The 24,252-nt window shown below is 40.8% G+C and overlaps 1 protein-coding gene across 3 annotated transcripts in view; it reads right to left on the bottom strand.

Annotated features, from left to right (window-relative positions):
- Positions 1–7,536: 7,536 nt before the first annotated feature.
- mlip (muscular LMNA-interacting protein) overlaps positions 7,537–24,252 on the bottom strand; it is a 46,046-nt gene continuing 29,330 nt past the window's right edge. For all 3 annotated transcript variants that reach the window (XM_033613981.2, XM_033613982.2, XM_033613983.2), the window contains one exon: positions 7,537–10,053. In XM_033613981.2, the coding sequence (XP_033469872.2) occupies positions 9,835–10,053 (219 nt within the window). In that variant the 3' untranslated portion in view covers positions 7,537–9,834. The remainder of the gene's footprint in view (positions 10,054–24,252) is intronic.

Genomic DNA, 24,252 nt, shown 5'->3' with positions numbered 1-24,252 from the left:
TGTTCCTCTCTCATTGCAGATTTGTGTGTCCTGCAGGTTACACCACATTTTCTTCATTGCTTCTCAGTCAAACAGCTCTCTAAAGGTTTATAATTAGAACAGCTGAAGCTGAAGCGAAGTTCATTAGTTTGCATATATTTGGTGAATTTGGTCATAAACGAAAGCACTGAAATCCCAGGGCTGTTTCAGTGTTTTAAAAATTACCATTAAAACAATTTTACAAAAAGTGAACTTCACAAGAGCGGCCCAATTCCTTTATTCCTTTATTGTACATTTCAGAGATGAACAGTAATGCCTGACTCAGCAGCACCCACATAGGCTCAAAACTTTAAGCACCAGTTTTCCCACTTTGTGTCCACAACCTTCAGAAGAAAATCTTCAGTGTGTTTGTTGTGCTTTCTATTCAAACCCTGTTTTCACAAAAACATTCTTCCACCAGAGCAGAAAACAAACAAAAATGGACCAAGGTTAAACTTTAATGCCACGTGGGTTGTTCGGCACTGCAGACTCACACCTCTTCACACACATGTATATTCTGGTGTTGTTTCAGTAACAAAGGATTCTTCATCTAAAGATATAATAGTTTTAACATTTTTCTGTCACCCTGAAACAAGATTTGGTCATCCTTGTTCAGTAAAGCACTTTGTTTTGTGAACATTAAAACACATTTTAGCTGTTTTTTACAAAAACACTGCATCTGAGTTGCCAGTATTTTGTCTTTTCTGGCTCGAGGCCATCCAACAGACAATGTCCTTGTGTTCTTGGTTTCTTGTTTTGGTTTGTTTTTTGCCTGTTTTGTCAGATTTTCCTCACACATTGAAGGAGCGGGTTGTCAACTGTGGCCCATCATTCATGCTCATGAGGACAGCTGGCTTGAACAATACTAATTTCGTTGGTGCTCTCTCAGGGTGTGATTGCTGGCAGGACTTGAAAGACACGTTGACTTCAAAAGTCCAGTCACAGAAACTTTCCCTCTCTCTCTTTTTTTCATTCTGTTGTTCAGCTCCTCACAATGAATTTGAGCATGTCGCCCCAGTCGGATGGCAGTATCATATCTGTCTCCAGAGAGGGAACAAAGTGGGTGTCAGTCTAAATCTGCTGGTGAGGCTCAGTCACACAAATCAGTCATACAAATCAGTCATAAAAAGCTAGTGGCAACAATTGATGCATCACCTCACGTTGGCTGTCTCTCAGCCAGACAGTTGCACCTGAATACACAGCAAAGACTACAGCCAATGGCCAACAAGCACAAACCTTCTGAGCCTGCATGAGAGGAAATAACTCTCCATACCAGCAGGCGACGGGAGCCTGTATTTGTCATTCAAAAAGGGAAACCAGAAAACTGACAGAAGAGATTCAAGCCACTGGTTAGCCAGTTACCAACCCAATGTTTTTTTTTTAAGATATTTTTTGTGCATTTTTGCCTTTAATCGATAGGAAAGCTGAGTGTGAAAGGGGGAGAGAGAGAGGGAATGACATGCAGCAAAGGGCCACAGGCTGGAGTCGAACCCGGGCTGCTGCGTCAACAGCCTTGTACATGGGGCGCCTGCTCTATCCACTAAGTCACCGACGCCCCAACACAACCCAGTGTTGAAAGAACAAAGAACACTGACCAAACGATTAAGAGCTCAATGGCTAAAAAATAATCTTACCTAATATACATACACTGTTCACTATTGACAAACAGCCTGTCCTTAATTATGCGTAACTATTACCCTTAATTAAATGTAAACTGGTGAGTTATACAAAAATTCACCCCCTGTACAGTTATCATGAAGGTGTAAATTAGCTATAGAGATGAAAAAACATTTTTGTACCAGGCTGTAAACATGTTTATTTCTGTTGTAAAGCTGGACATTTTAACATGGAGGTCTATGGGGATTGTCTGGCTTCTGGAGCCAGCCTCAAGCAGTTTTTGGCACTCCCATATTGGCTTTATTTTTCAGCCCTGGAGGTTGCTGCTTGCTAATATCTCAAGTTTGTTTTGATCCCACGCCTTCTTCACTGTTTTTATTCCTCACTTTTGTTTATCTTCTAGTGCAATGAACTGAGCTGCCAATCAGAGTGATTTCATTCACAGGCAGGCTCCACCGTGTCCAACACCGAGCCAACACTGACCCAACACATGATCCAACATGCTGAATCAGCCAAAAAGAAGCTGACAAGGGCCGAGTAGTGCCAGCAGCGTGGGACTCACCACAAAAACTATGGTGACAGATGCACATCAATGGCCAACACTGACTAACAGCTGACCGTCAGCATGGTGTGTCAGGGCCCATCAAGGCCTGTGGCTCTGGGGTTCTTTGTGATCTTTCTGAGCAGAAGGATTTTGAATGGAGCACAGAGCAGAATTTTTAAAAAGTAGGAATATCTCTCACTCAATCCCACTCTGATTTCTCTACAGTAGCCCCAGCTCACACCATAGGTTCAAAGTATGCCTGACCTAGAGTGCATATATTATTGTGCCCTCACACTATTTCCTGTCAGAAGTAGCAGCTGTGAGCGCCACAATGGAGCTCATAAAGTACTTTTTAAAAGGAAACTCAGTGAGCAGGGAACAATTTGAGTGAAGCCAGGTGAAATCTGAATTGAGCACTATTGAGCGGAGCAGTCTGGAGCAGCTTTGAGCATGGGAGCGGAGGGAACGAATGGCTTTGTAAGTAAGGACGGAAACTTCTCACCACTCAAACGCTCTGCTCCTGAGTCTGTCTCTCTCTCTGTTGCTCATCTCCTCGTAAAGCCTGGTGTTGAAAGGTGAGCGCTGTAATCAAAGTTCACATAAATCCACAACCTCTGTTTGACATATCAAGCTTGGGGTATTACATGTTATTTCATCATTTTCACATTTAATTGAATCTCAGGGAACACTGACGTAAGTAGGTGCCGATGTGGTGATAAATAGCCTTTATTCGCTCCCTGGCTGAACTCTGCCCAAGGCAGTCATTTCTGACGCCAGGTAATATCACAGTCCCCTGGTACCTGCTGGTGAGGAGTATTTGATTTATTCTGGTCCTATAACAGAGCTCACATTGGAATCAAACACGCATGAACAAATACAGAAAGGCAGGAACAAAATTCAGCTTGAGTGACGTTGTATGATCAGCAGAGTTTATCAAATGGAAGTTGTTACCTTGAATAGCTACATGTTTGATTGCTTTGTCATTTTCAGGCTTGTTCAAAAAACAGCAAATCATACAGGTGTGACAACAAATAAAATTATAATGCCAACCATGAATTTATCAGCAAATGGTGGATGGAAGATTTTGCCTTTGCTGTGAACAAGTTAATAGTCTTCCGGGGCAACAAGAGGAATGTGGCCTTGTGTCCTTTGTTTTATCTGCACATCACTTTCACTCTCTACCCAGCCATACTGTAAATACTTAACATTGCTAAAATAAAGTGAGGTGCTGTAAAGTCAAATAACAAAACATTTAAATATTTTCCGCAGAGTAGTGAAGACACCGCTAGAGCCAAAACTTAAAAGTCAAAGTAAATCTGACAAGAGAGCAGCATGACTCTCTGACGCTGAGAGCACTACAGCAGAGCCAGAGACATATTGTGTAATGTACCAGAATATCACTGTGTATGTCTGAACCATAAATTACATTTTCCGCACCCCCTCATGCTTCTATAAAGTCAACCTGTCATGCTGTGAGGAAGTTGTAGAGTGTCAATATGATCGCAGTCTTTTTTTGTGCTTTGGTGTTGACTGTTATGTGTGCACATGTTTCCAAGGGCTCGGGGGCATAAGAAGGCAAAAAAAAAATGAGTGAAATGTGATTGATCCTCTGTACAGTCATCCCAATATTACTGTTATGGGAAGTCTGAAAGTTCTTGACTGACAGATCCTCTCCTGTGATCTGGACACCCACGAGGAGGACTGGAGCATTTATAGAAGGAGGTGAAGAAGAGGAGTTTGTGCTGGTTTACAGCTTGAAACACGTCAGTTATCCTCAGATTCTACACCAGAGTTGATCCGCCTCTAATCCAGCCAGCTGTGATCAAATATACTCATCCATCAGTTCTTCAGAGCTCAAATCCTGTCGAATCAACCAGTGAAGAATCCTGAATCCTGCTGCTTGTCGAAGAGATCCTAACAGCATAGCAGCTTAGTCACCAAAAGAAAATGTTGGCATTACATGTTATATGTCATATAACATTTAAAGCCCCTACAAGGAACTTTCATTTTGAGTTGATTTTGGCGACCCTGTGGACAAAAGCGGTAGTGTTTTGCCGGAATGAAGCCTACATTTCCCATGAGCTCTAGCGCGTATTGTCGTAAAGACGCTTACCTGGCTCGCGCATGTGTTTGTTTTGGGGATGAATGAAACAACAAGACGGGAAAACTTTGCCCCCGCTCCTATCGGGGATCCCAGCTCACCTCTGCCGCACCCCAGCTCCACCTCTCCGGCGTAAGCGCCACTGCCGCCGGGGTAAACGCAGCGGTCAGCTGGTAAGGCTGAAGGCCTGTTTGGCGAGCACTTCCACGGCTTCTTGGACTGAGTATGGGGCGGTGCCTCGCCTCTTTTTTTCTTGGCACTCGCTGGACCCAGTCGACGCCTGGCTGATACCTGTCGTTGGCCCAGATGAGGTGTTCCAGCCCTGCGGCCCCTGTGTGTGGCTCCCCAGACAGCTAATGCTGTGGACCTGCCGGCTCCTGCCAGGATTGGGCTGGTAAATGCTAGATCGCTAGCGAACAAAACGTTTATCCTGAAGGATTTCCTGACTTCCCGAGGATTGGATTTTCTCTGTGTGACTGAGATGTGGCTGACTGTTGGTGAGTCCAGTGCTTTCACAGAACTTTTACCCAATGATTGCTGCTATTTTAACTCCCCGTGGACGTTGGGTCGAGGAGGAGGAATAGCGACTATTTATAAGAGTCACTAAATGTAAGCAGCTAGGTAAGATGAAGCGTGCCGTCTGAGTGCCATAATTCGCTTCGTCCTGGAAGTGACCTGGGATGGACCCGGACTCAGTTTCCTAAAGGTATGGGTATACACAATATAGAAATAGCTTATCTTCACACCGATGGTCTCATTTGCTGTTGTAGGTCACACACAGACAACAGCAGAAACGAGAAACTTTTGCATATCCAGTTAAAAGTTCCTTGTAGCGGCTTTAAGTGACGTAATTCTGATACATGTATATGAGCTGACTTTGTCATCAGGAGGTGGAGGGGGTGGTGGATGGCTTCACACTCAGACGGGACAGCTACCAAGCTGCAGACCAACTGGGTGTTTTTTTAGCGAGACACTGGCAGCATTTAGTGTTTTAAAAAAAAACATAATCTTTTCCTAACCTGCTCTGTTCATGTTCTTTTTCTTTTTTTAATTGGGGTACCATCTTTTTACCTTATGCTACAAATGCCTGCACCGTGACAAACCTAGAGTTCGCTTGCTTTGGTCCGAATCAGGGACTAATTTTGTAACAAAGTTGCATAATTGCCTACAGTTGGTTCGTGTTCTAACAACAGCATTTACATGTGGACCAGATAAAATGCCTGTGTGAGAAATCTGCTCTTGATTGGTCAGATTTTCCATGAGGGAAAAATCCAGGAAGTAAACCAAACGTTGAAGAAGAGTACACTTGCAAGATAAATGTGACACTTTCCAATGTCACAATGAAGGGACAGCTACGCAGGATGATTTTAGCGCTGCTCATCGTGTACTATATTGTTGTCATTGTTCATTTTAGGCAAACCATACAGTTAGAAAACATTTGTTGCTTGCCTGGGTGCTAACAGTCCAGGGGAAGTGGCAGAGGGGAGGCAAAGTGCTGATTTTATTTAATATTATATTTTATGTTAGTCATTATAAACTGTCTTTTCTGTATTTTAGTAATTTGAATTTATTAACATAAGGTTTTATTTTTTAAATGCTGTGGTTGATGTTGGCGTCCGGTCACAGGAGCAGCTGGTGCAGTGAGAGTTCACTTGTTGAGTTGTGGTGATATAATTTTGGTGTGTGACTGGTAGTTTGGGTGTTTACTTTGTGTGTAGTTTTTATCCACATATAGTATATTTCAGTGCACCAGCCTAGGGATTGGTGCGCCACACCAACTGCAGCAAGATGCTCTGACTTTTCATTGCTTTTATAATATTGCTGTTAGGGACCCTGAATTTAATAAAAACCTGCTATGGGATTTTGACCCACAGTGACTGTTGGCTTTGTTATCAAAGTTCACCTGTAGTTATATGAAAGTGAAATCAGGTGTTACACTTGGCGTTATCGGCAGGATTTGAAGCAGTCGGTCTGTGATAGGTGATTTATTTATCTGGCCATATCAGTGCTTATTTAGATCAGGGTAGTAAACGGCAATCAGCACAGAAGATTGGAGAGATGTACAGCTCCCTGTCTGCAGTCAAGTCACAGGACCAGGAGGAGGTTTACATCATTGGCATTTTTCTCAACCAAACTTGCAGTTACTGAGACTTTAAAGGGTTTGTTTGGTATACCATTAAAATGATTGAAACTGAAGAGCAACTGGGAGTCTTACGTGAGCAACTAAAAGCTCTCCAAGCTGAAAATGAGCAGCTAAAACAGTCTGTTCCTAACCCCCCTGCTGCAACCCCCGGGGTTGAAAGAACTGTGTATATGCCTCAGGTTATAAAGACCCACACTGACTGTTGGCTTCGTTATTGAAGTTCACCTGTAGTTATATGAAAGTGAACTTGGGTGTTACATGTGTCATCTTTGTCATATAAAAAGCAACAATATACCTGATAATAGCCTCACAATAAAATTAAGATAATTGAGTAATATGAAAAAAAAACAACAAAACTGCGCAACTGCCTTATTCATATTTTAAATATCTGTGGGGTTTTTTAGAAACATACAATGCCAGCATTTATTCTTATGATTGGGTTGGTCATATCATGTCATATTATTTTCCCTCAGAAGAACACCAAAAAACAAATCTGGACTAAAAACAGAAAACTAACCATGTTTTGAATGTGGCTGACGGATAAATGAAGCTTAAGTGCAACAACAAAATGACAGCTCTTGATGAATCCAAGGTCAAGGTTGTTAGCTACCGCTTGAGATATTTTTATAACACTGCAACATTCACTTTGATTGTGGGCACACATTTGCTGTTGGACACCTGCATCACTGTGAGGTCCACAGGAGGCTGTGTACATCAATTATCTGCACCCTTTTAACTCTTGTTTCTCCAGGAGCCCCTTTAAAGCTTGAGTGGGCTTTCTTTAGAGGATTTCTAATCAGGTTTAGTTTAGTAATCTTTGAGAGGGTCGCAAGGGGGCTGGAGCCAAACCCAGCTGATATTGGTCGAGAGGCACAGCACACTCTGGAGAGGTCGGCAGTCATTCACTAGATGTGTCAGAACATCCAAGAGAGAAATCAAATGATCACGCTCTTTGAAAGATCCTACTCATGAATAAAATGCCTGCAAACCAATTCTTTTTTCCCCCCATACCTTTTATCAAACAGACGTGCATGTCTTTAACCCAAAAAGTTTTTTTATTGATATGGAAATATATATACAGCAACAGAAGGATAAAAAACTCAGCACATAGGGTGAGATAGAGATGCCCTTTATTACATTACAGCCTTTCCTTTAAGGATTTATAACAATGACCTTCATGATGTTTGTGAATTCCAACAGCGCGAGACACGTTAAGCGTTTTACATTTTTCTTTTCTACTTCAAAATAGATTTTAATTTACTTTAAAGAGTTAACTATGCAGGTAACTGACCTCAGTAACCGTTTGTAAGAGGTATCAGTGGTGAAAGTGAAAGCCAAGCCCAGTTTGTCCACTTGGCGTTTTACCTCACTATATTTGCTTTTTTTTTTTGGGCACTGTGTGTGCAAAATTTGTCTTTTTCATGGTCAAGATTTTTGGTAGTGAAATGGTGTTTTGATAATCATATTGACATTGTGCCACTTTTCACTACAGCTTCATTGTCTATATCTGTCACACATTTATTTTTAACTCAACACTGTATTTCTGTTTCAACAAAAAAGCCTTCTGACAACATTGATTCTGTCACAGAACACAAAGCATTTTATTGTGAGATATTTGCAGGACTGTGTTGTTGACAATGAAGTGTCTGCACAGCTCCATAGATGAGTGGACTACTGGTTTTTCATTGTGGAAATATAGTACTTATGTTGTTTATTAAATAGCGATGATGTGAAGATGATGAAGGAGACTCCGATGACACCGTCTTGCTTGCATAAACAAAAGGTTTATTACAAGTACAGCATCTATCAAGCATCTAGAATGCTTGGAGAGGGTTTGAAGCCAATGTGAACTGCTCTGAAAAACAGCCCCAAATTACCCCCATTATATAGACTCGCTGTTGTCTGTTACACAACAGAGAGTCACCCTAGTTGGACTTCACCAAACCTTGACCCTGGGCCATAAATATCTTCTTGACCCTGACCATATATGCTTTTGACCCTGGGCCCCTTACTGGTCATCTGTTCCAAAGCTTCAGAGTAAATGATAATACACTACACTTATAACAGCAGACAGCTCTGCATTAGCATCCATGGACTATAAAAATAATGGATGTAGCTACTGTGACGTCACCCATTGGTTTGTGGACTCCTGATTTGAAGCCTCAAGTTCCACATTTCAACAGTCACCATCTTGGACCTCTGTAGTCAGAGGTGACCATATTTGGATGAGAGGGTGAAGCTGTGGAGGAGCGACTGAGAAGCCGAGGACATTATCATCAGCCGGCCTGTCACTCAAAGCGGCCTACCCTTAAATATGCGTAACTTTAAGCCTTTATAAAATGTAAACAGATGAGTTATATAAAAATCCATCCCCTGTACAGTTGTCATAAAGGGAATCATTAGTTATAGAGACCAAAACTGTTTTTTGTATCTGGCTGTAAACATGTTTATTCCTGCTGTAAAGTTGGGCATTTTAACACGGAGGTCTACAGGGACTAACTGGCTTCTGGAGCTAGCCTCAAGTGGCCATTCAAAGAACTGCAGTTTTTGGCACTTCCATATTGGCTTCATTTTTCAGCCACCAAGACTGGGCAGCACTGCAGCAGCAACCCTGTCTGTGTGAACATCGCATACTGCAAGCTGCAGCAGTTCGGCAAGGTATTTGTCACGCACTGCTCAAGCAGGCAGTGCAGCCTGGCTGTAAGCAGGTGTGCAAAGTTTTGCCAAAGTAGTACCAGGCTGAGAAGTTTTTCAAACAAGCAAAATGTCACTTAGCCTAATCACTGACACACGAGCTGGTTAGGACATCTTCACTGAGAGCAACTGAAACAACCTGATGTTCGCTCAGTTGTTTGCTTTATCTTTAGGAAAATCCTGCACAGCTAAACTCTCTTTCTTCACTGTTTGATGTTTTGCACCAATTCCCTGTTCACTAAACCCATCCCCCAAAAAACAACTTTCCAAACATAGTTTAGAAGCAGTAAGGCACAGCAGGGCTGTCAAACGTTGGATTTCTCCACATGTTGAAGCAGTGTCTTCTGTCTGAAACAAAGCCCCCATAGTTTAAAAAATCACAAAGAATTTAAAGTGGTAAATCTGCCACCTTTTATCACTGCAAACTGTGAAAGTGCCGCAAGAAAATGGACAGTTTGACAGGCGCAGCAGCAGTAACTGTGGGAATGGGGAACTATCTGTTGCTTCCATTTTTATTATTTCTGTAAGGCTTATCGAACCTTTGTTGTCAGCTGCTGTTAACTGTTGCACATTTGGTTATAAACTCATTCACTAATTCAGGCAAGGTGCAATTAACTTGTCATTGCTTCTTTAACTGTGTAGTGGTGTTTAGTGCTGATTGTGCCTTAGCAGATAATTGTTTTAATAAAAAACAAAAGAGGGTTGAGGGTAAATGTTTTAAATATGAGTCTCAAAAGCTTCCCTCCGCCGCTGCGTTGGACCGAAACATGTTGAGGCATCTTTCACTGTGGGACTCGTCTGGTCTCCAGGTTCTGTTATCTGAAGGTCACATACTGTGAATGGACCTCGTCTTTCAGGCTTCTTCTCTTCTCTCCGTGCTTGGCCTTTTGAACTGTAAAAATCCTTGCCGACATCTTCGAGACTCTTGCTTTCCACCTGAAACAGGAACAGACACAGAGGTTTTTAGGTCCATGCATTTTCAGATAAAGACAGAGAGGAGAAAGGGACAGCAGCAGCAATTTCCAAACCATTTTACTTGGTTTTTATTTAGACTTTCTAGTTCAACTCATTTCAGCCCACAGTGAAATTGCTTGAAATTAGTTGCCCCCTGTGGCAGCTTGAGGTTTACACTGGGGTGAATATTCACTGTGCATTTATAATTGACAATTATCTTCCTGGATTGAATGCTGACTTCAGTCACCTGCTCTATGTTTACTCCTTTTATTATAACAATTTTGGTATGGCTTTTCAGCTTATCAAAGTAATTTTGATGCTTCAGGCCAATGTGTTGTCTGCTGTATTGGCTGATTTGTCAAGGACGAAAACTCTGGTCTTTAAAGGGGCCCTATGTGTGATTCAGATCCTATTATGAGACTGTCCCGATACAAGCAAGAACCACCACGGCAATGAGCTAGCCAGTGGGATAAACACATGCTATAACATGCAGGCATGGCTGAACCGACTTACCAAAACAAACCACAGAGAAGGCTAATTCTCTGCTCAGGACACCATTACTCCACCATATGTTCACATACATGCTATGTTAATGCTCTGAGTGTCATCCGGCGACCCTTTAATATCAAATATTGCATATGCCACATCCAAAATACAAATTTCTGCAGACTGTGTTGGTTCATACCAGTCAGTCTCATGTTATACTCGTTATAATGGCTCACAGCCATGAGGTGAACATCACAGGGATCGTCACACAAACACCCCAGTAGTTAACAATTATCCATAAATGATTATCCATCTTCCATAAAGTGGTCTGCTGGGGCAACAGCGTTTCCTCTGCTGACAGGAAGAGACTTAATAGACTTGTCAAGAAGGCTGCTTTATCCTGGGAGAAGGTGCTGTGACAGCTGTGGCAGATGTGGCAGCAGAATATTGTCTACTTTCAAGTAAATTTGAGAAACATGTATGCTGGTGAGGCTCTTCCTTCTGGACAAGATTAAAGCTAAAGACAGGATTTGTACAAACGTGGGGGCGGCACATAGTTTAGTTACACACAGCATTTGGGCAGCATAGAAACCTGTCTTTAAGTTGAAACTTATTTTTATTGCATGAGATGCTACAGAGCAGCACTCAGAGAAACAAGCACACTGCAGCATAGAGGCGGATCAGGATACTGGTGTCGCATACAATCACCATGATCAAGCGCAGAGCAATGTTTCTCTTCTTTTGTGTCACTATGCTTTGTTTTGTTCTGTTTTGAGGCTTAACACAACTCTGCCAAGGAAGGCTGAGCCAGCACCTCTGAAACATCTGCTCGAGCTTGCTGTGTTTATTTCTTTAATGTTAAAGGTGCCCAATGGAATTGAATTGAAAACAAACGAAAGATATATTTTAACTCACCCAAATATAGAGTGTGTGTCCTTTCCCTCCTCATGACACATCTGCAAAGCTCATTTATAAAAGTAATTCAATCCTTTGCATTCGTGTCGTCTTCCTCCCTGCATTTATTTGGTGAATTAATGCAACCTGCCAATCAGTTGAATAGTGTGAAACTACTGTTTGTGCTCACATAAAACAAAACAGAGAACCACTTAAAAAAAAAGCTCTATAGTGCTACTAGTGGTCAGAACTCCTCAGGGTAAGGATTACTTACAATGAAGAATACTATCATCTTAAATACCAGTCATTTAACATGACAAATACAGCTGAATAATTTTCCAGACGATGCTTTACAAGTGACATCATGATGTCTTTTCCACTTCCCAAAACTTCACTTTGCTCTGCAAGTGTCTGTCTCCAACCTGGTTTGACAACGGAGAGGCAAGTGACGGCTTATTATAGCTTGACTAAAAAAAAATTCTCGGCCAGCTGTGCTTGCTGAAATCTGTCCTCCTACGCTTCTAGGGTCACCCAGTGGCAGCATCTGATGTCTCTGCATCAAGTTAACCATCACTCGCATCTTCATGGTCAAACCAGCTGCTGCCAGACTGGGATTGCCCCGGTATCTGACGATTAAAATAAGGTGTATGTAAGATGTGGATTATACTCAAAGGAAGTATAAAACAAATTATTGAAGTCCCTAATAAATTAAGAGATCACATTCAATTTTGGGGGAAGTTGCTTTATTTTTTAAGTTGGGTTGCTAGAAAAAAATTATCCTGACAATGAGCGTTATTGTTGAACCCTGCAGTGATGTTGAAGAGACCCTATGAGACGCTAAGTCAGGGGGAGACAACCTCTGGCTCTTTAGACCCTCTCCTTTGGCTTATATGAATAACGTTGTTTGTTTTTTTTACATTCAGATTTTCATTTGCCATTGTTGCAGGCCTAGAGTGATTATTGCATTCTACAGTTGTAAAAATGTGCAGCCTAACATTTCATCAACTAAAATGTGCCTCATAGGTCTTTGACCTAGTGCCTTGTTCTCTAAGTTTTGCTGAATTTCGGTAGCAAGCTATGAATATTATGGACAATATTGCCCCCATGAAGGTCAAAGTTGTCTCTGGTAAGAAAAAACCACCATGGAGGAACACCACACAGGTAAAAGTTCAAAAAAGAGAATGTAGAAAAGCAGAACGCAGGTGGCGAAAAACCAAACTCCAGGTTCATTATGACATCTAAAAATAAACAACAATGCACGGACTTTATTTACTGTTGTTGACAGACTGACAAACCCATCAGCGTCAGTCCCTCCTGAACTGCTATCCACCAAGGCATGCAATGACTTTGCTTCTTTTTTCACAGACAAGATTTTAAAGATAAGACAGAAAGTCTGTAACTCCAACACAGTGGCTATTTCACCTGTGCCTCATGAGACTACTCCAGTTAATTTGGCACTTTTTCACCCATTAAATTATGCTACTTTGACAGACATAGTTAGAAACCTTAGGTCCACTACCTGCTGCCTTGACACTCTGCCTACAAGCTTTTTTAAAGATGTTTTTAACTGCATAGCATCAGATATACTACAGATAGTCAACTATTCTCTTCAGTCAGGCCTTTTTCCAACGGCCCTGAAGACTGCAGTCATTAAACCTCTCTTAAAAAAGCCTAATCTGGATGCCTCAGTAATAAATAACTACAGGCCCATATCAAACCTACCATTTTTAGGAAAGATCATTGAAAAGGTTGTTTTTCAGCAACTTAACACCTTCTTGGAGCAAAACAATATCTTTGATGCCTTTCAGTCTGGATTTCAAGCACATCACAGCACTGAGACTGCACTTGTAAAAGTTTTAAATGACATTCATCTGAGCAGTGATGCATCAAAGATTTCGGTTCTGGTATTACTGGACCTCAGTGCTGCATTCGACACAGTTGACCATAAGATACTGCTCAACAGACTAGAAAAGTTTGTGGGACTTTCTGGCACTGTGCTAAATTGGTTTAAATCTTATTTACAAGACAGGGATTTCTTTGTGTCACTTGGCATTTATGAATCTGTGCGAACAAAGATTACATGTGGAGTTCCTCAAGGGTCCATTCTTAGACCTCTTCTGTTCAATCTATATGCTCCCTCTTGCTCAGATTATGGAATATCATAACATCTCCTACCATACTTATGCAGATGACACACAACTTTACATAACAGTGTCACCAGATGACTACAGTCCCCTACATCTTCTAAATAAGTGCATTGACGAAATCAATACGTAGATGTGCCAGAATTTTCTACAACTAAACACAGAAAAAACTGAGATAGTTGTTTTTGGCCCCAAAGAACAAAGATCAGTAGTCAGTGCTCACCTTGACGCCATGACACTAAAACCTACAAATCAAGCCAGAAATCTTGGTGTAGTTCTGGACTCAGACCTAAATTTCAATAATCACATTAAGACAATTACTAAATCAGCCTACTACCACCTTAAAAACATAGCAAGAATAAAAGAATTTCTGTCTAAACCAGATACAGAAAAACTTGTTCATGCTTTCATTTTCAGCAGGCTGGACTATTGTAACGGTGTCTTTACAGGCCTGAGTAAAAAATCAATCAGACAACTGCAGCTCGTCCAGAACGCTGCTGCCAGAGTCCTCACCAACACCAAGAGAGTGGAGCACATTACACCAGTGCTTAAATCACTGCACTGGCTTCCTGTGTGTCAAAGGATAGACTTTAAAATCTTGTTACTTGTCTATAAAGCACTAAATGGTCTCGGGCCTAAATACATCTCTGATATACTTGTACGTTATGAAGCATCCAGACCCCTCAGATCATCTGGAACAGGTTTACTCAGTGTTCCCAGGATCAAAACCAAACAAGGTGAAGCAGCCTTTAGTTTCTATGCTCCCTGCCTGTGGAACAAACTTCCAGAATATCTGAGGTCGGCTGAAACCGTCAGCTCATTTAAATCAGGGCTTAAAACATTACTATTTACTGCAGCTTACCAGTGAACTAGATATGTAACTTATTGTTAGGATAATCTGTAGCTATTGTTTTTATATTTGTCTGCTGTTGCTTTTGCTTTATGTTTGCTTTTTTTAAATGCATTTTCTGCACTGTTTTTCTTGCTTTTAGCTTTTGTTTTTAATGATCTGTTGTTCCTTTAATGTTTTATCTTAACGTATTTCCCTTGTAAAGCACATTGAATTGCCTTGTGTATGAATGGTGCTATATAAATAAAATTGCCTTGCCTTGCCTTGCCTAGCAGTGGCCTGGAGTCTCTCTAACAAGGCCAGCTATGGAAGTCATATCCGAAAAAGGGAAAGCCTTGGAGGAAAATAAAGGATTTAATAATGTCTGGACAATTCATTTGCTTTCACCACCAACATTCCAAACTTAGAGTACTAAAAAAAAATTTAATAACCAACTGCAGAGTAGCCAACTTGCAGTAAATCATATTAATGAATGCTCACTAAGACCTATTTGTGATGTTGATGGGCTAACGGCAACATTTAGAGCAGAGCAATGGCAACATTTAGAGCAGAGCAATGTGAAGCTCAGATGTGAAACACTTTATTTTACAAAACGATGAAATGTTTTGTTTTATAACTGTATGAAAACTTTTTTAAAAGTGCAATGTTGTGTTACATCCAAATAATTTTCTTATTAAACTGTTGAAATTGTATCAATCCATCACATGATTAGACACTCTTTTCCTCATGACAAAATGTGCTTGAGCTGTAAAACACAGAATTCAGATCACTTTAAATGGAAAGCACAGAATTATGAATTAATTATGAAATTTTGGATTTGTCAAATTTGACCAACAAGAGGAATATAAAACAAAGCAAACGCTGTTGTGCAAAGTGAAAAGAAAGAAATAAAAAGTATAGTTAGCTGCAAAGTTCCTTTCAGGTACTTCTTTCCTAATTAATTTTTACATATCTATGTGGAGCTTATGTGTTTTGTGTCTCTCTCAAATTAACTGACTGATCCTATCTGCTTTTCTTCCCTTCAACAGCTCTTGTCAAATAATACTCACAGTGAATTTTATTCTTTACCTCTCTATAACTGACACATATTCTTTAGAGATACAGGAATATAGACAGAGATATTATATTACATCTTTTGTATTTTCAATCTGCCACTTGTAATTATGGTGATCTAAGGCTGTGGCTCTTAAGTCTTTTACTCACTGAAATGAAAAACTAAATAAAAAAATAGAAAGTGTAATTGTTGTTGTCAAAACAAATCAAACAGAAATATTTATACCATTTTTCTTGTATTTTACACTTGTGGTGAAGTTAAATCAAAGCCAGAAAAGATCTGCGGGGAGCATAATGAAGCAGCTCCACAGGATCTAAACCCAGCAGATACATATGACTCAGATATAAAATCACACATTCACTGTGAAGAGGGGTGAGATGCCGGCACAATTAGGATTAGGAGAGAAACAGAGCGGGAAAGAGGCAGGGGCGGCAGAGAGAGACATCAGCCTCACCGGTGACGACAGCAACAGGCCTGAACGGACAGCAGAGCGAGTGTGTGGGCTGTCACATTATGCAGATTGCATAATCAATAATTTCTTGGAACAGTACTGTGTTTGTATGTCAGCTGACAGTGATCACATTCAGACACTACAGCATGTCCATAAGGAGCGTGTCTCAGCTGCACACACACGACCAATACCCATGTTTGTTGTCATTAATATTAATCATTGATGAATTTGTGCTCACAAGTTAACAATTTACAGCATCTCGTCTGCTGACAGGAAGAAACGTAACAGACTGGTTAATAGGAAGGTCAGCTCTGTCCTGGGAGATAGGAGAATGATGGCTAAGCTATCATCCCCCATGTAGGACACTCTGACAGCACTGAGCAGCTCCTTTAGTGACAGGCTGCGTCACCTGCAGTGTGTGACAGAGAGATACAGGTCCTCCCTGCTGTCAGACTTCACAACCAACAGCAACATCACAACAACTTCCAGTTGTCTGCACATACCAATGGAGATAATAATCACTCATTGATACTTAACTGTGCAATATCAGCACTTCCTACCTGCCATAATGTGAATTCAGCCATCCAGTCTGTTGTTATTATATTTTGCTTTTTTGACTGTTTACTCATTTAATTAAGTTTCCTTTCTCTATCTTATCTTAAAGGTCATAATGCTCATTTTCAGATTCATACTTGTATTTTGTGTTTCTACTAGAACATGTTTACATACATTAATGTTCAGAAATATTTTTTTTTACCAACACTGTCTGCCTGAATTTATTTGTATTCACCCTCTGGCCAAAAACACTCTGTTTTAGCGCCTGTCTATTCAGGTCCCCCTCCCAAAAAAGTCCAGTCTGCTCTGAATGGTTAGCATTTCTGACTTTAATGGCACTGTTCCACTGTCACTGTCACTTATATTGCTGGACAACAGCTTTGGTCAGTGTTTACTTCCTGTTAGTTAATGTCAGTAAAATACACTGCGAAACATTTCAACAGGACATGCAGAGGTACCCATTTAGAATATTAAAGTTTCAAGCGTGAAACGGTCTGTATAGCACAACTTCGACATAAAAAAAAATCTCAAAAAAATCCTGACAGCTCGTCTAAAGGCACAGTTTCTGAATATGGACTGTGTGCACTGAGGGTTTTCATACTTTCAAAGTATTTATATAGCACCTACTGTATGTTTGCTTGATACTAAAAAAAAGACACGCAAATCTGACTTTTCCAATATGGGACCTTTAAATCAACTAGTCTCATTCCAGTTATCTAACACCAACGCTTGGGCAGTGACTTCTGTGTCAGACACCAATGAAAAAGACGTCCTTTCATGTCAGTATATGTGGCTGGGCGCAGACGGCGTCAGGGGGAAACTCAGTTGGACAATGATTTAAGTTAAGGGGGCAAAAAGTCAGAGTAGAATGGTCAGGAGGGGTGGTGGATGGATCCAACAATCACTAACTTTCACCCGAGAGGCTGGTGTTTGCTTCCCGTATGAATGTAAAGCTGAACCCTGTGATTTTTTTTCTAAACCTAACCACATTCTCTAACTGTAGCCATGTGCGTTTGTTGAAAGAGAAAAACATCAATTTGCGGTGTTGTACGTACATACGTAGTGTGTTTATTTTGACAGAGACTGTAAGTAAACTGTACATTTCCTGTGAAAACAGAAGTGTATTTTGAAGAAGCTGACTCGGCGTCATAGATTGTCAGTTTTGGTCAAATGCACCCAGGGTACCTTGCACGTCATATGTCAGTGTAGAAAGCTTATGACCAAGCTACGATATGCAAGGTCGGAGTGAGAATGTGTTGTTTAAATAGGTGTTCTCATGCTGCTAATTATAGCCACACAATTTATTTCTACCAAAGACTAGTAAAAACACCCAGCCTACATTTATTATACTGCTGGATTATTTTTAAATAACTGTGGAGTTCAGCTGATAAACGCCTCTGGAGTCAAAAGAGAGGACATTACTTTCTGGTTATGACAAGAATAAGAACAAGTGTCAGTGGCTACGGTTACATGACGGCTTCTCATTCGGAATGAAATAAATCTGAATGAAATCTTTCGGAATTAAAGTTTTTCCAGGTAGTTTACATGAGAAATATTCACTCCGAATGAGGGTTTACATGGGAAATCAGTTTAATCGCCTTTATTCAGGTCTGCGCAAGGTTTGGGGCAGGGAAGGTTTCTGATTGGATAGGGGGCGGGGCGGGGCGGATGTTACGTGTTTACATTTACCGGAAGAAAACACTGTAGTCCTCGCTCCGGATAACAAGATGCTTGACGACGCCTTTCTTAGTGCCTTTTTCGGGCGTGTTTTGCCTATATTCTTGAAGCAGCAGTATAACAACAACCTTGTTCTGCTAATGCTTCATCTGTTGAGGAGGAGAAGGGAGGTAGAAGACCGTGCTGTGGTGAATGGAAACCGGTGAGTGCAACGAGTCTGACTGCTCTGTCTCAGCCCGTTGCTATGCAGCCTGTTGCTATGCGCGCTATATATGTCATCGCACCAGAAGGGCAAGGAAACGAGCATGTGCAGAAAGACCGGAATGAACTTAAAGAGGAATGAGTGTATACATGCACACAAAATTCTTTCATTCGGAATGACAAACGGAATAAACCACCCCCTTTAATCGGATTTAATTTTCAATCGGAATGACCATTTACATGACCACTTTTAATCGGAATGGCCTTTCATTCCGATTAAAAGTGGAATTAAACTGTCCCTGTAAACGTACTGAGTGATTAGATTATACTGTATGTAGAGGTAAACAAATGACTGTAGTAAAGGAATGTTTTTGACAAACTCACATCACTTAAAGGTAGAAATCCAATAAATTGCAGTAAATTCCATTTTTTTTGGGTACAAACACAGACTTAATCAGCATATCTTTGAAAGATGCTAAAATCACATTACACTATGTGACTACCTCTAGACTGGCCATGGTCACTTCCTGGAGTGGCTACTGGCTGTCTGAACGTCTGTCAATATCAATGTGTTCATTTTGCACTTCAGTTTGTGCTCCAATTAAACTAACAGGGTTAAGTGTGATGAGCTTCAGAGGTGCTGGTAGGTGGATTTGTTTCTGGCAGACAGAACCAGACTAGCTGTTTCCTTCTGTTTCCAGTCTTTATGGATATGAATAGCACAGGAGCTCCACAGGGGACTGTTCTGGCTCCTTTCCTTTTCAACTTGTACACCACAGACTTTCAGTATGACTCTGGGTCATGCCACCTGCAGAAGTTCTCTGACGACTCTGCAGTGGTTGGATGTATAAGTGATGGACGGGAGGAGGAGTACAGAGCACTGGTGGATGATTTTGTGGAGTGGGTTGGAAGATATCACCTGTTGCTGAACATGGCCAAGACCAGGGAGATGGTGATCGACTTCAGAAGGAAGAGGACGGCTTCTCAACCCCTGTGCATATGGGGAGAGGACATCATCATGGTCGAGGACTACAACTACCTAGGTATTCACTTAGGCAACAGACTGAACTGGAAGGCCAACGCCGATGCTGTGTACAAGAAGGGGATGAGGAGACTCTATTTTCTGAGGAAGCTGACATCTTTCAGTGTATGCAGCAAGATGTTGGAGATCTTCTATCAGTCTGTTGTGGCCAATGTGCACTTTACTTTGCCCGATGCTGCTCCCCCAAGCAGCATCGGAGCCGGTGAGACTAATAGACTGAGTAAACTTATTAGGAAAGCTGGCTCTGTGATTGGCTGCAAACTGGACTCATTTGAAGCGGTGGTGGAAAGGAGGACATTGAACAAACTGTTATCAATCATTGATAATCCTGACCACCCTCTTCACCACATACTGGAGAGCTCTTTTTCCAACAGACTGATAACAGCTTCGCCACTACAAGGACCAATACAGGAAATCATTCCTCCCCCAAGCCACGGCATAACATAACACCTCACCTTTGTCTGACAGAGAGCACTCAGAGCTCTCTTCAGCCTCTCCTCTACAGCTTAACCATCTGGTTGCACTGCACTTAATTAACTGGAGCTAAAATATGTTAATGATTACCTCACTGCATAATGTTAGCTGCAATGATTCAAAAACCTGAGCTTAAACGGCAGCAGCAGGATAAACCACGCACAGTCGGCTGTGCCAAGGTAGGAAGCAAGTTTCATCACACTGAATATCAATGTTACAGCCCATGAATCCTCCACTTATTTTGTACACACCAATACAAACCATTCACAAAGCTACAAGATAGCCTTGGAAATGAGCTAGCAACGGTCTGTGCATCTCAAACAGTACTATTGTTTGTCTTTCTGAAGATAAATGGCAGCCTTTCAGAGAGAGAACAGTGTTTTTAGCATCAAACATGGCGGGAGCCTTGACGTGTTAAAAATGTCTTTAAGTGTGGAAGATTGTTAAAAGCGTGTACTTAGTGACAGGGTTATGGTTTAAGTGTTTACAGTTTCATCAGTTCATTGTACATGGAATCTTGATGACCGTGACATTTGACACCATATATTCAACAAATGTACAAGGTTCAGCCTGTATTTTTACATACAGCTCAGTATTACACAAGAAGCTTATTGAAGGAGCTTTTTACTGCCATGGTATTTCTCAGGATGTCAACACATTTCTGGTTTTTAATCATTTCACTTCCTGTCACTGTGGCTGCAAAGAAGCTGAGGAATGAAATCTGTCATGATAAAGAATTTTGTATTACAGTCCATGTCAGAGATCAGAGGTGCAGACTACGAATGACTTAGACTCAGCTCATACTCGAGGCACAAGTTTGATGACTTTAGACTTGACTTGACAAAATAAAATAAAAATTGCAATTGTGGGGCTTTAGTGCAAAGACTTGCAGACTAACTTGTTGCTTACAAAACAACGACTTAGTCCCAATCTCTGGTAAATGTCCATTACAATATTAGTGTGGAACAATAACAATACAACTCTTGCACTAGGTGCTGCAGGAAGCTGTCATTTATTCAGTGGTTCCCGCACTGCACCACTTAGTTTAAAAACATGAATCCCTTTGTACTTTTCCTGCAGTTTATATGACAAAAGAGTCGGCTGACAAACTGCCACACTTTATCTGTCCCGCTGATAGTTCTTGAAAACTATTTTCCTTTATCAGCGGTTACTGAAAGAAGCAGAGCGAAGACTATTAACCCGAGGAGTGAAGTTGTTTTATGTTATTTAAGGGTTAGGTCTTTTATTTAAAGGTCCACTGTGTAAGGTTTAGGGGGATTTAATGGCTTCTAGTAGTGAGGATTGCAGATTGCAACCAAGCAGCAACCTTCAGAGATGAAAAATGAAGCCAGTTCTTTGAACAGTTACTTGAGACTGGCTCCAGAAGCAAGTCAGTCCCCATAGACCCGTTTTGGTCTCTAACGGTAATTTCCCCCTTCATGACAACTGTACAGGGGGGGGGGGGATTTTTTCTATAACTCACCCGTTTACTTTTTATTAAGGCTTTAAGTTACGCATAATTAAGGCGGGCCACTTTGAGTGACAGGCTGTCTGCTGATAGTATCCTCAGCTTCTAGGTTCGATCAGCCCCTCATTCCTCCACAGCACCAGCCTCATGCCCAAATATGGTCACTTTTGGCTCCAAAAAGTCAAGATGGCGACGGCTGAAATGCCAAACTCGAGGCTTCATAACAGGAGTCTACAAACCAAGGGGTGACATATAGGTACATCCATTATTTTTACAGTCTATGATTGCAACCAGCTGAAACTTCTCCCTGTTTGGATTCTTTCGGTGTTCATTGTTCATGAGGTTTTTACCAGGACCTGAAGTATCCACAGAGGTCCCTTCCTCTCCAAACAAGTAGACCTGGTGATACAATCAGGTAAAAATGCTGAGTAAAGCTGTTTCACATTTAAAAAAAAAGGTGTTTTCCAACGCTGCTTGTTGTGTAGGGGTTGCTGGCTACGGTTGCTGACACAGTATGTAGAGCCAGTGCCATTTCCTGCTGTAGACTGAGTGACTAATAGACAGCTACTTGACAGAGACAGCAAACAAGCTCTAAGACATGGCTAAACACAAGTATGATGCCAAATGTATTAAACTGTGTGGACCTTGAACTAATGACTAAGACGAAATCTGGACCCCGTGGCTGCACCAGTTGGAAACCACTGCATTTAAGGAACAATGTGTCGGATTTAGTGGCATCTGTTGGCAAGGATTGCAGATTGCAAGCAGCTGAAACTCCTTCTAGGTAGATTTCCTCCAGTGTTCATCATTCAGGTGGTTTTTACTGGGAGCCAAATTATCTGCAGAGGTCTCTCTGTTTTCTATTTCTGCTAATATATCCCCCTAACTCCTACACACTAAATCTTTAAGGCTTTAAAAATTATAACTTACCTAACTTTTTAAAGGCTGCCTAGTTAAAGTAGTCTGACAAGAAGAAGTTTGGAAAGACGCCTCAACTGTGACAGCCTGTGAAGCTAAAGGACTCTGAGGAGGATTTGACGAGGCTGACTGACAAGGCTGTCTGACAAGATGGGTGAAACGTTACACTCTTCTACACTACTTTAAAAGGTCTTCCAACAAGATGGAAAGCTGGACAGAAGCAACTTTCTTAAACTCCCCAGTTAAAGTAGTTGACAAGAAGAGGTTTGGAAGCCTCACTGACAAGTTGTGAAGCCAAAGGAATCGTCCTCTCAGAGGATTTGAAGAGGCTGAGTGGCGAGACAGGCGATGTGGTGAAAAATCGACCAAGACGAGAAGAGACAACGAGGCTACATTGGATAGCTGTAGGCCACAATATAAAAGGTATCCCATTTCTTTTATTTGAAATGAAAGTAAGAGTCTAGCCCCTGAAAACATGCTGTTGATTTGATGTGACTTCAGTTAAAGAGATGGATGGTGGGAGACAGTCCACATTTTCCTGACATCACATTAATCATTTTATTGAGGACTTTATTTGTTAACAGAGGCACCAAACAGTATAATCAGTTTTATACTGAAGTGTATTGCCCAATCTGTAATTTATGATGAGAACTTTGTTGTAAGTGTTGAAGCCCCTATAAGATTTGTACATTTTGAACATTGGGCTCAAAATGAATATGACCCCAGGATAAACAAAAAGTATGCCTTGAAAAACAAATCTGAGACACTGTAAAATTAACTTGCCAGGGACTTTGAAGTTGGAAATGACCTAAGTCATTAATATTCAACAAAACTTAAATTAATTAATGTGAGAGAGTTCATAGAAGGTATGTTTTATGAAAGTTTACCAAATGATGAATCGTTTATTTAAAAAGTAATGTATCATAATCACCTAAAATGTAAAGCCTGAGATGTGCAGTTAGTAATTTTAAAAAAAAAGTTCAATTTCAAATCTTGTATTAAAACACCAATTTGAGACTGATAGAGGGTTTAATACTGTTCTCTGAAAATAACTTATTTGCTTGTATTTGGATCACAGAATTAAATGATTTAATGAGATGTTCAGAGCACACATACACACAAACACACAATGCACAAACAAAGACTCACATGGAAGTGTGAGAGGTTTAAGAGCAGGATATGTGTGGAGAGACATGATTTTGCAGTCTCGCTGTTACCTAAAATATGAGTCTAATTTTAATCCTTAAACAAGTGTGGCAATTTGGTAAAATATACATCAGTACCTTAGTGGAAAAAAAGGATAAAGGTTGGATAAAGGAAACTGATCTTAGAACTTTGCATTAATGCTCAAACGCCTTTTTTGACCTTCCAACACTGAGTTCTAACATACAAAAATAACAAAGACAGAAGGTCCATTTTTACAGTATGTTTGTAGTCACATGGATGCAGTTGCCAGGAGAAATGTTGGCATTGTACATTTTTGCAAACCACATTACAGTTTTACATGTTATTTGTATTGTATCGATGTTTCTACAGTTATTTAGTAAATGAGCTGACTTTGTCATCTGGAAGTGGAGAGGATAGTAGTGTTGCACCAAAACCTTCATTTATTTATTAATTTTAAGCAGGTCATCACTGCATCTGCCGGCAGCTTTTTGGCCACCAAATGTGGGTCTTTTTTAGTGACCCTTGGCTGTGTGTCCTGTCGGGATAATGCCACCAAAGGTGTCTGTTTTCTACCAAGACATCGTCATGTTAACTGCTGCGATACTGCCAGGACAGCAGTTGTTTTTTTTGCCAAGACATCGCTGCCATTTAACCCTTTGAAACCTGAGCGAACTGGCTTGATGTCTTTTAAAAACATGGGAAGAAGACAGTGAGTAGCGAAAGAAGAAAATGACTAAAAATGATCAAGAAATTAGTGAAAAGAGGAAATCAAAAACAAGAAAAAATAAAAATAAAAAATT

This window comes from Epinephelus lanceolatus, chromosome 17, assembly GCF_041903045.1.
Source record: "Epinephelus lanceolatus isolate andai-2023 chromosome 17, ASM4190304v1, whole genome shotgun sequence".
NCBI classification, from domain to species: domain Eukaryota; kingdom Metazoa; phylum Chordata; class Actinopteri; order Perciformes; family Serranidae; genus Epinephelus; species Epinephelus lanceolatus.
This window is presented reverse-complemented; position numbering and strand designations above follow the sequence as displayed.